The 17,500-nt window shown below is 40.1% G+C and overlaps 1 protein-coding gene across 2 annotated transcripts in view; it reads left to right on the top strand.

The window, feature by feature from the left end:
* pxylp1 (2-phosphoxylose phosphatase 1) overlaps nt 1-13,532 on the top strand; it is a 14,005-nt gene extending 473 nt beyond the window's left edge. The window contains exons 1-7 of one of the 2 annotated variants that reach the window (XM_043258731.1): nt 1-879; nt 1,780-1,892; nt 3,345-3,486; nt 7,106-7,267; nt 7,350-7,476; nt 9,393-9,532; nt 10,392-13,528. The exon at nt 1-879 is cut by the window's left edge and continues 473 nt beyond it. In XM_043258731.1, the coding sequence (XP_043114666.1) occupies nt 3,366-3,486; nt 7,106-7,267; nt 7,350-7,476; nt 9,393-9,532; nt 10,392-11,413 (1,572 nt within the window). In that variant the 5' untranslated portion in view covers nt 1-879; nt 1,780-1,892; nt 3,345-3,365 and the 3' untranslated portion in view covers nt 11,414-13,528. Of the gene's footprint in view, nt 880-1,779; nt 1,893-3,344; nt 3,487-3,517; nt 6,356-7,105; nt 7,268-7,349; nt 7,477-9,392; nt 9,533-10,391 lie in introns of those variants that run through there. The other variant, XM_043258732.1, reaches the window with a different exon arrangement.
* Nucleotides 13,533-17,500: the final 3,968 nt, after the last annotated feature.

The raw sequence follows: 17,500 nt of genomic DNA on the forward strand, positions 1-17,500 counted from the left end.
TTATATACGTCACATGAGTCATTGCGGCAAACATGCATTAACTTGCCAGCCTGTCATAGACAGTCAGTGTGTGTGTGTATGCACTTGTGAGAGAGTGGAAATCACTCTTTTTTTGACAGAAGAACGATAATTATTAGTTACAGTAATCTCTCTGTTGCCCAGCTCCTCATTCCCTTCAGCTCCACTGTTCTCTAGAGACCTGAACTTGTTTTAATAATGAACCCTTTACAGTTCGAACTGAACACAACCGACGGTGAACCGACTTGAACTTAATAATTATACTACTCTGTCTTGTTAGAGCTGCTTTACAACTCCGCTTTAACCTCTGAAAGAGGTTGAGCTAGAACGAATACGCAATAAAATACTGAAAATGCATTGCCAAAAAGCAATCCAGTACTGGAATGGGTAAGGCCCCAACGCTCAAATTAGAAAGCTATGCACAAATATGCACGAAGCATATATGGCATAAAATGGGCTTTAGGTTTATTCTGACCGCGATGCAAAAAAATACTGTAAAATATATAGTAACTGGCTGGTAGCGATGGGATGCAGACGCTAAGGAAAAACTAGCCTGTGTTAAATCCAAATAACACAAGCCGTATAATTGTGCTTACTTGCAAAATAAATAGGTGTACTATTATTACTAGTATGCTTCACAAGGAGTAAATACAGTCTGCAGCAAGAGTAAACACTGTTTGTAGGTCAGACTCCCAATCAGATTCAAGAGACATGTAATATATACTTTGCACACGTGATGTCCGGCGCAAAGTCCTGAAGCAAACCCAGAACACCTAGTGGATCATTAATAGTTTTGCGGTCAAAGTGCATGAGACTTGACCAGTCTTCTAGCCACTTCTGCTGTTTCCACTGGCTATACAGGTTTGCTTTTGTTTTGACGTTGGTGGTTTTCAGCTAATATATCTAAAGATGATCAAATCAAGGAAAGATTATTTTCTTGTTTCCAGAAAAAAAGGGTTAAAAAAAAAATATATATTTTTGCAGTGTAGTAGTTAATACATACACATTTTTAATAAGCAGTTTTGTTGTTGTTGTTTTGTTAGTACGTTTATCAGACAATAACACTTTTGATTTTGTGAACCAATAACATTACAGCACCATCAGAGAGCTGGGCGTCTTAAAGGAATAGTTCACCAAAAAATGAAAATTAAGGCATATTGTATTCACCCCAAGCCACCCTCGGCTTATATGACTATCTTCTTTCAGACGAACACGGTTTTTAAAAAAACTGTATCCTGTCTCTTAGTAATGCTCGTGGATAGCGGCCATTATTTCGAAGCGCCGTAAATCGATACATCCGTCGCGAAACTAACCTTTACGCATCCGGGTACGTCCTCTGAAGCAGATCGACGGGTTTTTGCAAAAAAAAAAAAAAAAAAATCTACTTTTCAAATTATAACGTTCATATCCGACTTCCGTTTTCCCCCCGCGAACGTACGTCATACGTCGAGTCACAAGTCAGCGAATAATATTTCAGAGCAAGTCAGCGTATGTGTGTGAAAATATTCGGCCCCCTTTGTAACTGTAAACATGTTCTTAAGTAAATTAATTATACATTTTTTTATTTGTAACGTAACGGTAACGGATTACAATTACATCGATTTTGTAATGAAATTACTAGTAGGCTAATACCGTTACATGCTAGCGTTTTCTCTCTATGACCAGCAGAGGGAGCAATAACACTCAACATTAATATGTCTGACACACACACACACACACACTCACTCACTCACTCACACACACACTCTCTCTCTCTCTCAGTTTATATTGTTGGAGGCTCACAGCAGGGCTGAGTCGGCTCTTTCTTCAGGGGCAGATGGATCACGGCTCGGATCGACTCCTCTGAACGGACTATCTCGGCTCTGTTCGCTCAGGTAAAGCGGGTTTCCCTCTTGTCGTATCTTTAGGCTCGTTTGATCCCCCTGATCTTCACTCTGCCTCCACCTCCAGAATTCCGCGCAGTGCTCCCGTTTCCCAGACAAATTCTTATCATTTTTTCCCCTCTGCGCGATTTCCCGAAGGCTGCCGGTGCCGCGCCGTCGACACCGTAAACCGATCGTCCTCGCCGTATTTTCGGCAGAGCGGCGCCGTTCCTGCAGAGTTTCGAGACCCGACACTTTCACGCGTTTCTTTGTGCAAACCGCGTTATGAAATGCGAGCTGTCATCCGCAACTTCTTCATGTGGCCTGCAAAGAAATGCAATCATGTAAACAAAAGCGTGAAAATATAGAAACACACATTAAAATCCGGAAAGATACAGTAAAATATAAAGTACGCAGTCATTAGTATATAGCCTGTATGCCTTTATGTATGAGTCTGTATACCTTATTAGTGCTGTGAAACGATTAATCACGTCCAAAATAAAAGTTTTTGTTTAGATATTATGTGTGTACTTTGCATATTTATTATGCATATAAATATACACACATACAGTATGTATTTAAAACATATGCACATGAAATATTTCTTAAATATATACATGCATGTGTGTGTATTTACGTATACATGTTAAATATATACAGTACACATGTACACAAACACTTATTTTTGATAGACTGATCATGATATATATTTTATTATTTATATATATTTATTATATATTTATTATATATATATATATATAATATATATATTTTTTTTGCTAAAGTTTGCTAAACTTTTTATAAAAGGTGAAATATATGATCTTGACGAATTTGAAACAATGAGACGTTGTCTATAGAAAATGGCTCTTTTAACTTCAGCAATTTAGCACACGTTTATAATGGGAGAGCGAATTCAATACATTGCATTTTTGAATTGTTTTAGCCTTCATTGGTCTCTCCTTTAAAATAAGGCCATAAAACGTGATAATAAGTCAAACTGGTTTTTAGACGGAGTAAAGCACGAGAAAAAGGTGGTGACCTGTAACCTCAGCTCAAATGTTGTGTCGGTGTGACATCTTGCAAATTTCAATGCGTGTCTGTTTTTAAGAGGAGGAGTGAGGGTGTAGTCTAGGAAGTGGTTTAATACTCTCTGGCGGCTTTTAACATCTGCTCGGTTCGTCAGCTGTGCATGTTTTTGCGCGTGCACTTCAGATACGCTCAAAAAGCTCAGCGTAGGAATTTAAAGACACGGCTATTATCTGCATTTAGAGTTAATGGTAGTTTTTGCTTCGGTGCAGCCAGGGTAAATTACAGGTTGCATCTTGGTGCAGTGTGTAGGTTTTGTCAGTTTGTGTTTCTCCTGTATTTTGCTGCAGTATGGCTATAAAAGGAAAACCAGCCCTGTGAGGTTGTGTTTTTCCCTATGTGTGCGGTTTTAAGTTTCCGTTGCTCTTAATTTCCCAGGTGACGGTGCAGGGGCCGTGCATGTATGGCCGATGGACAGGCGTCCGAACCAATCACGGGACAATGCTGGCACGGAGCCGTTTCATGCTGGTGCTGGTGGTGGGCGCGCTGCTGGCCGTGCTGAGTTTGAGCCTGCAGTATTGTAAGTGACAAACACAATGTATAATTTCAGTCACATTTCCTCTGTATGGGCTCGCTGCTATTCGTGCACACTCTGAGGTTCCTCCAGGGACCGCCGTCTATGTGTGTTTAGTGTGTCAGGTGGGAATATAACCTCGCCTGAATTGTATTTAGAGTCTCAGTATGCGCCTCGGTGTGGGTTTTGTGTCCAGCGGGAATGTTGTCTCGGTTTTGCTGCATTCAGCTCGCTAAACAAAGGCATTTCCCTTGAAGACATGCTATATATACCGTGGATTGTTCTCTGATTCGGTTTTAAGGGATACCTTTTCAGCTGGCTGGATATACGCAAACCAAAAAAGACTAATTGACACACTTACAAAAGAGCATGCTGGCAGCATGCTGTTACCAATATACATTTTTGTGCCTACAAAAAGGTACTGTGGCAGTACTTTGATATATACCACGGTGTTAAACTTCAACCAATGGCCTTTCACTCAAGTATCATTGTCCTTTTATAGATCTTACAAACTTTATTGGAACTACTTGAAGGATTTTTTCATTTTTTGGGTGAACTATACCTTTAAGAAGCACAGTCTATCACCATAAACACTCACAATATACATTTTTGTTCAATCAATAAGTGCCTACAAAAAGGTACTGTGGCAGTACTTTGATATATACCACGGTATTAAACTTCAACCAGTGGCCTTTCACTCAAGTATCTCGCTGTCTTTTTATAGATCTGAAGAGATCACACTCTCTTAAATGCAAGAGAATAAAATGACTTGCCGTGACACTTACAAAAGCCCCAGAATTCCCCTTTGAGTGTGATCTGCAGATCTGTAAAAGAAAGCATGGGATCTCACTAACGAAATGCCGTAACAATCAGAAATGCGTTAAACAATATAAAGTTGCGATGAAAAGCATTTTTTTTTTTCCATGTATTGTGAGAAGAGTCGTTTTTACAAGAAGGGCCATTTGCTTTTCGATCAAACGTTACAAGGTCAAAACTAAATGAATTAAACGCATGCGTGGATGAGCTGTCTATAATAAGATCTGTAACATGAATTGGATTAATTAGAAAATCTCGATCCGTCGTTTTAACTGGAGGATTCAGTGACGTGTTTTTACAAGGTCAAAATTAAAAACGATTACGAAAATCCAAACCCATAGGAATTACTGTGTTCGGCCAAACAAAGGAAGATGTTTTGAAAAATGTTTGTGACCGGACTGTTTTCGGTCACCACTTCTTTAGTAGGAAAAATAATTACTATGGAAGTCAATTGTGACCCAAAACAGCCTGGCTACTAACTTTTTTCTGGTTACAAACTACTACTTGAAGGACTTTTTAATATTTTGGGTGAACTATACCTTTAAGAAGCACAGACTGTCCTCTGCGACTGTTTAGTTGAGCTCGTGAACTAGTTACAAGTTGGGGGCTGCCAGCTGACGCATGGACGATACTTCACAGTTGGTCTTAAAGCAGCCTTTAAAATCAGCAAATGGAGATTTGTTTCGTTTTTAAGTACCGAAACCAAGCAGTTTCAAAAACCCCAGAAGTCCCCAAGTCAACGGCGAGGATATGGTTTGCAGTAGATGAATGTTTATGCATTTTTTTTTTTTTTTTTTTTTAGAGCAGTGGTCAGTCAGATTGGCCTCCGAGACAGATTGTTCCCAGATTAGACCCCAATGTCCCGTGTCCTTGACTGAAAATCCTCTTTCACCGAGGACCGGGATCCGAGAAATCAGCCCTGCATGTATCGGCAGATTAAACGTTTAATGTCACAGTGACAGCTAAAGGAAAATCCTGCTAATTTAGTCGTTTAAAAGCACAGATGGTACGAATTTACAAAGCCAACACAAATTAAGCCAAACATGACAAGGTGAGCGGGGATTGGTTAACGACCTTCTTAATACCCGCCCTCTGCGTCCCGCAGCCAATCGCAGCTCAGTCTGAGCAACAGGGCAACATAAGAGAACCGAATTTTAGTTGCGTGCCATGCGTGTGTGCTTGTAAATAGTAAAGAGCTGACCTTTTAACGGGTTTACAGCATCTTTCTGTTTTTAAAGCATCTCACGGCCTCTGTTTGAGACCAGCCGCAGTAGCTCAGAAAATAGCACCCGTCTGCACGCTCGGTTTATTTCGTAATCTAACGATTTTAAGCGTACTAAATGCATGCGTCTTTGTCTTCCTCACGTTGCCCGTTTCTTTTGCCCCGCGTGAGGTCATTACTAATTTATTCCTTCCTTTATGGCGTCTCCGACAAGAGCTGAAAGCTGTCTGAATGTAGGACAGAACCGCATCTTAAATTAGCCGCTCCTCTCCTCCTCTCTCTTCACTTCAGTTCACTCAAGCATGACTGATGTAGTTTTGTGGAGTCTGTGGAGACGGAGAGAAAGGGGCCATACATAGAGGCCGAGGAAGACAGAAGCGAAGAATGAAAGGCGATCGGTTTGCATCCCAGTGAATTGTGGGTTTCTGTCAGCGCTGCGGCGCACACCGCCAACAGCGCACACAATATCAGCCTGACGGCCTTCAACGGCAGAGCAAACACTGTCCGTCCTGTTTGAGTCGCGTCTATTGTAGTTGTGTTTAGGTGGTGTGTGATTCTCTTTGTACGCTACACTCAGACTTCCAGCTACAAAGAGCCCTTTGTGCCGGCCGGCCTCTTCACCGAGCCGGGCTGCGATTGGCTGAGAGCGCCGAGCTTACGCGTGATTGGTCAGGCAGCTTTTACTGGAGTCAGATGGGGTTCGATGCTGAATTAAAACCAGTATGAGGTGCAAGCACACACACACACACAAACACACACATGCACATGCCCGCTTTAACATCTCCAGAATGTCCGTCGCTGTGCGTATAAACCAGCTAACCGTTATACTTCTGTCTGGTGAGTTTAACTCGTGGTTTAGTGTTTATCGATTAGCCCGTTCCGGTTCATTCATTAATTTGCGTAGCTTTATTGAGCAGTATTTTTTATAATGTTGCATAAATATTTAAAGTGTGAATAGAATTCATTCCTATGCTCACATTTATGCCAAATTGTTATATAAAAGGAACCATGAAAAATGTTAGCATTACCTTGATGTACTAAAGTTATAATGAAACCTAGTATGAGAGAGTTAGAGGAAGATGTCTTTTATTAAAACAGTTATTTATGGGTCACTTTTACATTTATGGGTTTATGGGTTGTTTTTTTACATTTAATGTATTATTTTTGATATTCTCTTAAACATGTTTTTTCTGTGCCCATTTTTTTTTTAAATGTTTGTTTTCTTCTTCTGTAAATGCTGGTTTTGGTTTTACAGTGCTCTTTTATTTCAAGAAAATCTGATTTATCATAATCATAAGCTCTTTTATGAGCCGCTGCCGTTATTCATTTGTACTGAATAATTTGTTTGCTCAAAATTCATCTGTCACACTGAAGGATTGTAGCACATACTTTCTAGTAGCTGTCAGTCACTGGTTAATAAATATCCTGCCAGGCTCCTCCCTCGGCCCACACCATGGCAATTTAACAATCCGCAGCACTGTGCAGTCTCCATGTTTGTTTTATGAGGTCAGAACTGAGAAAGCTGAAAAAAAAGCGTGTGCTTGCGCTTAATGACTCTCATAGTCCTTTCTTTCTTTCCTTCTCCAGTGCACCTCATTCCAACCAATCCGGTGGCAGAGCAAAGATCGCTCGGTAAAAGCAGAAAGCGGGTGAATCCGGTCCTCCACACGGAGCCTCCCGCCCCAGACCCAATCCGAGACACTCACCAGTACTGCAATTACCCCAACCTCACGGAGCACGGCTGGGAGGGTAAGAAGCTCTCCCGCTGACCTGAAGGCGCTCTCGGACGCTCTCGGACGTGTGCTGATGTGTTTGTGTGTGTGTGTCGTAGGTCACAGTCCGGCTGACTACAGGCTGCTGTCCGTACATGTGATGATCCGGCATGGAGACCGCTTCCCTCTGTACTCCATCCCCAAAACCAAGAAGCCTGCCATAGACTGTGTCCTATCAGAGAAGAGGTACACATTCATATGTTAAGCATCTATCTATCTATCTCTATAGTATATAGAGTATATAGAACTACCATTCAAAAGTACATTTTTGTTGTTTTCCCTTCTGCTCTCCGTGCCTGCATTTATTTGATCCAAAATACAGCAAAAGCAGTAATACTGTGGAATATTTCTACTATTTAAAAGAACAGCTCACTATTGGAATATTTTTTAAAAAGTGATTTATTCCTGTGATGCAAAGCTGACTATTCAGCATCATTACAGTCTTCAGTGTCCCATGATACTTCAGAAATCATTATAATATGCTGATTATTATTATTATTATTATTATTATTATTATTATTATTATTATATTAACATTTATCTGAAATAGCTTAAATAAAAATATATAGGTTTATATACTTTTATTTAGCAAGGATGCTTTAGATTAATTGAAAGTGATGATAAAGACATTTCTAATGTTACAAAAGTTTCTATTTAGAATAAACGCCGTTCTTCTGAACTTTCTTATGCATCAAAGAAACTTGGGAATATTGTACCGTTTTCAACATAATAGTAATAAATGTTTAGAGCCGCAAATCAGAATACTGGGATGATTTCCGAAGGATCATGCGACTGTAATGATGCTAAAAATTCAGCTTTGAAATCACAGGAATAAATATATCTAACAGTGTGTCTGTCCGTCATATTAAATATATCACAAAATACAGACGGACAGACGGCACAAGAATGAATCATTTTAAAAATTCAGGTTGTATTTTCAACAAATCAAAGACTCGTCCCTTGTCTTTCAATTTAGTATTATATAATTTTTTTTCTCTGAGCTTACAGCTGATAACCACAAGTGACTGGTGTGTTAATGTGGGCTTATGTTTGCATGTTTAGTGTGTGTGTGTGTGTGTGTGTGTGTGTGTGTGTTTATCAGGTTCAGGGCATGCATTTTATGAATCATTATCAGATGAATATTTCATTCCCACTTCAGTCTTCTATCTGTCCCCGAGTTGTGTCGCCGTGGTTACAGCAGCAGTGAACAATCAAAGTAACGCTTCTTAAAATAACATGGTTGTGTTTCCATGGTTTCATCGTAGCATTCTTACCAACGGCATGGCAAATGCATTTGTCCGGAGCATTCCAAGAATTATTAATCACGCACGGCAAATCATAATATTCCCATGATGGCTGAGATTTATGTATTACAAAGTAATCCTCGGACACAAATCCTTCTGTCTCTTTCTCTTTAACATGCTCTGGTTCTTCACATACACTCAAATATACTCTGACCCAACTCTGTGACCTGACCCAACTGGACGTGATGATCTGATGGCTTTTGACTCAAAAAACGCAGATGCATTATAATAAAATATTGTGATCCGGCATCCCTTGTTCTCAGAAATCTCCTGCGTGTTTAAAACAGCCTGCAAAGGGAAATAATTCCCAGTGCATTAGATATATAGAGTTTGTACGTACCAGTTTTATTCGGTTGGATTAGACCAGCGTTGAATCTGTGCAGTAATTATTAAAATGATGCATGCAGTTATAATCAAGTTATGTAGCAATTTATTATAGGTTCATAGGCATTGTTTTTGGCACATGCTGTTGCAGGAACAAAGTCAAGCAGACTTTTATTGTTTAAATAAATAATAACATGTTAAATATTTAACGACAGAGCAACCCAAAATGGACTTTTAAAATGAAGTATTTTTGGTTTTAGGATGAATCAAAAGGCTAACCAACTTTATGAACCACGTTTCCTTTGAAGACGCCCTGTTAAATTATGATTAGTTTTATCATGCCTCCCTCTTGTGGATACATCTAGTAATGACATGCTCACATGGAGTTGCTTATTGTCCTACTGTGTTGTTTTCATAGGTAATATTCCTGATTTAGAGTATTGAAACGCATCTTTTGCTGTTGTAATTTTGCAGAAAGCCCTCTCACCCCCTCCTGGCCTCCTTTATTGGTCACATGGCTCTGGGTGGGCGTGGTCACTGGGACGCATCACTGGGTTCTCTGCCCCGGTTACCCAATCACAGCACCTGTGAAATGGGAGAGCTTACACAGACAGGTAAATATATTTATATATTAGAGCGCCATGTATAGTTGTAAAGTTATTGTCTTTTAAAAGAAACAGTCAACTCTGAATCATTACGAGTAGATTTTAAAACAAACCCCAAGTCGTTTGATATTGACGTCGACTTGAAATATTAGCATATTGCATGCTAAATTGACACTAGGTGCTTCTTTTGGAGCGTTAAAAGCTAACAAACACTGCTTTAGATGAAATTAAAACGCACAATAAGCGTCACACAAAGGAGGGGTTCGGAAAAATGAAATGTTGAATGAATCGTTTGGGAGTCGTTGAGCAAATACGGTAAAAATAAAGGCATGTTATATGAAAATTAAAGCGTAAACACACAAAACCAAATTATGAACCTTTGATAGCCCATGAAACCATTCAAAACATACTTCAAGTAAAAATTAAGCATACATAACCTACTGTATTTCAGTTAGCATTTAGTTAAATTAAAGAAATTAAATAACTAAAACTGAATCTCAAAAGAAATGATAAAAATGACAAAACACAAAAATAAAAATTGAATAAAACATTAAATAAAAAAAATGATAAAAATGACAAAACACCAATAAAAATTAAATAAAACATTAGATTAAAAAAAACTGATAAAAATGACAAAACACCAAAATAAAAATTAAATAAAACATTAGATAAAAAAAAAGATAAAAATGACAAAACACAAAAATAAAAATTAAATAAAACATTAAATTAAAAAAAACTGATAAAAATGATAAAACACAAAAATAAAAATTATATAAAAATAAAAACTGACTATAATAGTTCATAAATAACATTGATGTGAAATGTTATTCCACATTCTTACTGTTATTTCTCTCTTTTTCTCTATCAGGAGTCGTACAGCACTTAAAAAACGGCGATCATCTTCGTCAGGCTTACATCAAGCGCCACAATCTGCTCACTGCTGATTGGTCGCCGCGGCAGTTGTGGGTGGAGACTACAGGTAAAAGCCGCACCCTTCAGAGTGGACTGGCCTTCCTCTTCGGCTTCCTGCCACGTTTCGATTGGTCACGGCTGACGGTAAGACAGCAGTGGAGTACTCTGTTCTGCGGTTCCTCGTGCGACTGTCCCGCTCGCAACCGGTACCTGGACCATGAGCAGCGCAGGCAGTATCGGCAGAGGACTGCAGACACAGAACTGGAGCGTACGTACGTCACCATGGCGAAGATGTTGGGCGTGGCCACAAAAATCCTGAGGGCGGCCAATCCGGTGGATGCGTTGCTGTGTCACTTTTGTCACGGCCTTCCTTTTCCGTGCTCTAGCGCAAAGACTACGTCAAACGCTCCGGATGAGGGGGCGTGTCTCACGCTACAGCACTTTGCTGTGATTCGCCGGCAGCAGAAGGATGACGAGCTGGAGCGGCGGGGGGCCGGGCTTTACCGGCGATACGCTGTGCTCGCGGCGCATCCGTACCTCAACCGCACCGCCACGCGGATGGAGAGGATCGCCAGGGGAAGCCAGGCGCGCAAAGGCAAGGAAGAGGCGGCCTTCGCTTTAGCGTCTGCTCACGACGTCACAATGGCGCCGTTGCTAAGCGCGCTCGGCCTGGAAGGGGCGGGGTTTCCAAAGTTCGCGGCGCGGCTGGTGTTCGAGCTGTGGAACGGCCCGGAAGCGAAAGACAGAGATAGAAAGAGCGATAGAAAGAGAGGGAAGGGGCTGGAGAACGCGTTCATCCGCGTTCTCTATAACGGAGAGGACTTGACCTTTGACACAGCCTTCTGCCGCGGCCACAATCGACACTCTGCTCAGCCACTGTGCCCTCTGGGTAATTTCCTGTCGTTTGTGAGAAATGACATGTTTAACATCGTCAACGCGACGAGCTACCAGCAGGCCTGCCACCAAATTGTACTGTGAACGTGAATGAGCGGACGTCAGGGAAAGGTTGACCCAAATATTCTGTGCAATTCTGTCATCCTTTAAGTCGTTTCGAAACTATATCAATTTTAGTGGATAATACTATTGAATGCAAGCTCAAAGAGATGCGCCTATGCGGTATATTTCAATGAGTTTGCTTGGTTGGAATAACATGAAGGTAAAAATAAGACAGAATTTACATTTTTTTGGGCGTACTGTACCTTTAAGGCCGAGTACCGCTAATAGTGTTCTTGGTGTAGTGTTTGTGGACCAAATAATCGTCCTTGCACAATGTTTTTGGTGCATTTTACTAATCACACTGACTAAATCTGAAGCTGTTTACTGTAATCATTTTAAGCTTAGGCTGTGACTGAACGTGAACATCTGTCAAGGACCCTTCCAGAGCACCTGTATACCCAGACAAACACACAAGTTGTCGAAACACCTCTTGCCTTCATTTTGAGTCGGCGATCTAGGAGCGCTGCACAGTCATTATGACAATCCCAGTGGTTTTGCTAAATACAATTTTTTTTTTTTTTTTTTTTTTTCGAATTGTCATTTTTTTGTGTGTAACACTTATATTAGATTTAGGGCACTTGGCCACTTTATTGCAGGGTTCCTGCGGTGATCGGGAATCTGATGTTATTTCAGTTTCGCATCTCTTCCATCGGACTTCCCGGATGAGTTCTCACTTGAATAGCATTAGCAAAAATGACTCGTTTTAGCACAATCGTGACGCATTCCTCGCACATTTTTGTGTGCTTTTAAATTTGTTAGCAGTGCAAAACAGCATAAAATAGCGCTTTCACTTTGTTTACACGTAATGTAAATGTAGAACAAAGGAGTGGTGGTTATTTTAAGTACTGTAAAACTGATCCAGTCGACTTTTGTATCGCAGATGGCGTTCTTGCGATCGGCCTGTACTGCCACATTTCAAACCTTAAAGCACATTTTTCAATAAAAGAATCATTTTGGTCTAAAAACGTTCACGGGGTCTGTCTGAAAATACACGTTTTTTTTTCACTCTCCGCCACTTTGCGGCCCATTCAGTCCAAGATCCACCCACTTAAACAAAACGAGATGCAAGGTAAAGCGTCCAACCACAGTTTGTTTTGATTTGCATGCCATTTATCTAAACTACCCCATAGAACAATAACAGTCCAGCGTGGAAAGATTCATTCGTTCATTGCTCAACAGTGCTGGTATGAGACCGGCTTGTACAGAAACGGGGAAAAAAAGCCTGCAAAGAAGCATCTAGCTTACGCAACATTTCCAAAGATCGCGCGCCACTATCACAAATCAATCTTTTTTTTACTTCATGGTGTCAATCTGGCAACAAAACTGTTTCCAGTAAAGCTGATGAAATCATCGCAACGTTGGGTGAAGTCGGTAAATCTAATCACGCTTGCATATATCTCCACTAGGTGGCAGGAGACTTTCGTCCGTGTGAGAATTCAAGCGACCTCAGATTGAGTCAGCACTATTGAAATAGATCAAACATCAGCTCATTGGTCAGCACCGCACACATACAGCGTAGAAAGCCTCCTTGGCTCGAGCCGTTATTGTTAAATATGAGATTGCAAATCACGCCGACTGGTTTTTAGCCTCGCCTGTCGAGTAACTCCATCACAACAGCCAAAAAACTGCCAAGGAGTAATCTGCAGAATTTCCCCAAGAGTGTGTATCGGGATGTAAGTGAAGGAATCCGAGGCCTTCTGATCTCTACGAGATGATTTTAATTAGCCGCTGCCTTCCTCGGCCAAAGAAAAGATCATTCATTTACTGACTTGGACGGAGAAATCGATCTTAATTAAAGTGAGTTAGCGTACCGGTGTGCCTGGGAGCGTTTAGAGAGGGATAAAATGAACTTAGCAAATTAAGCACGATGCAGATATTATTAACACACTCAAAACTTTCTTGTGTAATTGTAACTATGCAAAACATCGCTTGTTTTTTTTTGTTTTCCTGTGAAAAGATGAACCGACCCATTTGGAGATCTCCAGAGAACGTCTACCAGATATGCATCTTTGCATATGCAAATATCCCTATTACTAACTGAGCATATCTAATACGAATTATGGAATAAGATAAAAAAAAAAAGTACTAAAATACTTGTATCAACACGACAGTTTTTTTTTTTTTTTTTTAATCGATTATATGCTTAAATCTTACATTACACGTGCCAGTAATCAATGTTTTAAAATTCATAAAAATGTAATATTTTTAATTATCCTTTGTAAAATAGCTTACTGCTTGCAAACGCTCAGAAAGCCTTATAGTTTTGTGCACATTCACACAAAGAGCAGTCGCCAGTCAGACGGCTGTAATTACACAGAAAATTAAGACGCCACACAGGACTGGATTTATGAGCATTTGCATGTTCGCTGTTTTTGAAGTTGGTTAAGGGTTTTATGATTTAATTAGCTTTTATAATAATCAGCTCTTCGTTCAATTTGCAAGCACGCCGCAATTCCTTAACGAAGCCCAGTTTGTGAAACCTTGACACGATGTGATGTTTAATGCACTTAATGCAACAAAGGTAATGTATTTGTTCTCTCTTTGCATTTTTATAGCAGTTCGGTAACTTATCCTTTTTAAATCAATATGATAAATGAGTTAAAAGTAATTGATTGTATTACCTACCTACCTGTATATAACTACAATCGTGTCATGCATTTCGACTACAGTTTGTAAGTAGCTGATCTAACCGGCACTGATATACGAAAAGCAGTACGTTAAATGAATATGACGCCTTGTTGTACCAAAACCATATCTAATGCATGCTATAGAAAATAGTTAATTATGTTCCCTACTCATTCAGCGTGGATAATTTCGGCCTGGAAACTTGTGGTTAAAACCAAGACAAACCAAATTTTTAAGGTTACGGTGGTCTTAATGTCAGACGATAATCAAATTAAAAAAAAAGAGCTATTGTCAATGTCTGTTGTTGTTGCTTTTAGTTGTAAAACGGATCATTTGAGCAAGAGAGATAACGTAAAAGCAATCTAAATCACTTTAATCGGGGTCCAAATGAAAGGTTCGGGCCTTTACAGCAACACTATCAAGGCCGCCATCATGTCTACTGTAAGATTAATAAACGACTGGCCTCAGACACACATAAACACGAGCGTGTCTTCATAAAGGTTTTCTCAGCGCCGTGAGTGTGTGTGTGTGTGTGGTCACATCTGCGACGCTTCACTCACTGCTCTGTCATAACATTTTCTTCAACCTGATGTTTCCTCCGTCAAAAACAGATCCTGCAACTTGCACACGTCTCCACACACACACTTAAAGGGTGCAGAAAGCTACGGGACATTAACGCGCCTCTTGTGTGTGTGTGTGTGTGTGTGTGTGTCAGAGGGCGAGTGATTGAGCGAGGAAAAGAATGACGAGTGAATGCTGGTGCCGAGTGATCGTGAAGTGTTTCAGAAATCCTGACCTCCACATGCCAGAGGCAGTTCATCAGCCCGGGCCAAAGTGCTGTGTTTCTCTCAACACGCTGACAGAGCGACTTAACATTTGAGAACAGACCAGTGACCAGTAAACAGAAGTGCGTGCTCGGTTTCTATAAGCGTTGCTCTTATTAGGCCACAAAACAATTAAGATGTAACCCGTCCTCTACCATACAGCCGCAGATGATAACAAAACACTATAATTTATACGATTTAGTTTATTCTATTAACTGCCTAGCAATAGTTTAGAACATTTTACCAACTAAACATGCCGCGAAGAACCTTAAAAATATATGCAATTATTCAAGACGAATCACGATACAGTTCAAAGTCAAGTCAAGATGGTATTTTATTTTCATCCTGCCTCTGCATATCAAAATAGCGGTATTTATAGGTGCAGTGCTGCTCTGTTAACAGTGGTAACCATGGAAACGCGGCATCGCTGCTGTCCCAAAAGCGCCACCTGCCGTCGGAAAGTGAATTCGCATTTACATTCAGCCATCCGCTGTTTTAGCTCTGTTCAAAAATGTTTAGTTTGCGTGAAAAGATTCATTTTATTTGCATTATTGTTATTTTTTTGCATTCGGTTTAGTTTCGTTGTTAGACATTTTACCTTTCCAGAGAAATATGCGGCATTTTGTCTGAGAAACAATAAAAGGTTGCCTTTTTAATGATCAAAAAAAGAGTTGAGAGTTGTTTGAATTTGTGAATTGTTTGTATCGCTACATCCCTAGCGATCTGAACACCCTAGCAACTAACACGGCAATGATTAAAATCACCCTAGCAACCACTCATCATCACAACGGTGAGTTTTGCACGATAAAACGCTGTTCACATTTTCTTCATTAAATATAGCTCTTGTTCTCTTTTTGCTCAGCTCTCTGTCTGATTGCCCGACTGCGCTCGGACAGAAGAGAGCGAAAGACACTCGCTTCACGCTGTTCTCACAGGTATTGATATGGTTGGACCCAAACACCCCCGTGTCAGTCTCTGTGGTGTCTTCCATCTCCACCTGTTCCTCAACAGCACACTGAGCTCTCCTCCCGCAGGGCACACACACACACACACACACACACACACACACACACACACACAAAGCTGCATTGCACCTCTGATCTTCTTATGCATCTACTTCCTTTGTGTCTTAATGACATTTGTAGTTTTTTTTTTTTTTTTAGATGAATAATATATAGATGTTCGTTATAAAACTCATACCTCAACTTAATCAACTCACGTAATTTGCATTGTAAAGAACTGAGCGCAAACATCGTCTCGTTAAAAGGAGGTGTGCTAATATTTTTAAAGGTTGGTTTTTAGAAGTCTAATTTTTGCTATATTTGCAGACCACAATAAAGACTTTAGACCAGTTATCGACCACCTAGAAACTACCCAGAACAATAATAATGCGCTGAAACACTTCGGGTTGCTTAAAAAGCTGCTTGTAATTTCCACTTGTCGGAAAAAAGTAAAAGCTGATACAATTTAATTGTGAATAATAAATAACACTCATGTAATAGAAATGGTTTGTTAATTAAAGTAGGTTCGAAATGTTGAGCTCTGCCGCTTCTTTGTGTGTGTGAGAGCCGGTGAAATATTTCTGGCTGGGTCTGATCCTCTCAGTTTTGCGCTCCAAAACCAGATGGGTGAAACAGATCTGAGCCAAAACGACACAGAACCCCCAGGGCAGAACAAATCCACACACATATCGCAATACAATAACACAATCACTAACCGAGCCGCTCGAGACCCACAAACACTCAAACAAACAGTCAGTCAGTCAGCCTGGACATTTGTATCTCACTCATTATTCAGTGTTTTGGAAGAAATCTGTGGATGTAAACGCGTATGCGTGCATGAGAAGTGTGGGGTGGTTGAGTTCAGTTACGATGGACGCATCAACGCAGACACAAAACCAGCGACCTGAAGATCTCTTAAGGTCAAATATCCCTCTTTCTGTGTGTATAATTCTACAGTGAAAGGTGCGGGATCTACGACTTCCCAAACTGCACTAAATCTGTCTGAAAGGATCCGGAGGTAGCGCTGAAATTCTTCCCCTTTTCATTTCTGGATTATTTTGGGTGGATGAATTAATATTTTAGGTCAAATAAATCCGCTATACGTTTTAAATCATGCATTTATGTTTGTTTTGAATTCCATTCAGTGCCTAGTTGCACGTTAATTCATCCAAGGAACTGATTATGCAGTCTGTTTTTTTTATCCAGTCATTTATTAGATCACTGAGACATGGTCCCATGATCATATTTTACAAATTTTATTTTAGCAATTAAAAACATTAGCAAAGAAAAGTATTGCATATTTGTTTCCAATCTCACTGCATTTGGATCCGTTTTGAATTATTACATTTTTTTTTTTTTTACCAGTAAGTGGCGCTATTTCTAAACTGCTCAAGTTTCCCTGAGGGCATTTTGGAAATGAAGAAGGTCAAGATTTTGGTTCTTTGCGCAAAAAAACCGTTGCCAGCATACAGCTTCACCTTCAGTGCCTGGCCCCTATGTACAACATTATCTCATGGAAATAACATTTACAAACTGTGAAAATACTTTAACACGCCTCTCACACGCTGAGAATAATAAATCCCGCATGATGAGAATATTTGACTTGATAAACGCACTTC

Source organism: Puntigrus tetrazona, chromosome 15, assembly GCF_018831695.1.
Source record: "Puntigrus tetrazona isolate hp1 chromosome 15, ASM1883169v1, whole genome shotgun sequence".
Lineage (NCBI taxonomy): Eukaryota > Metazoa > Chordata > Actinopteri > Cypriniformes > Cyprinidae > Puntigrus > Puntigrus tetrazona.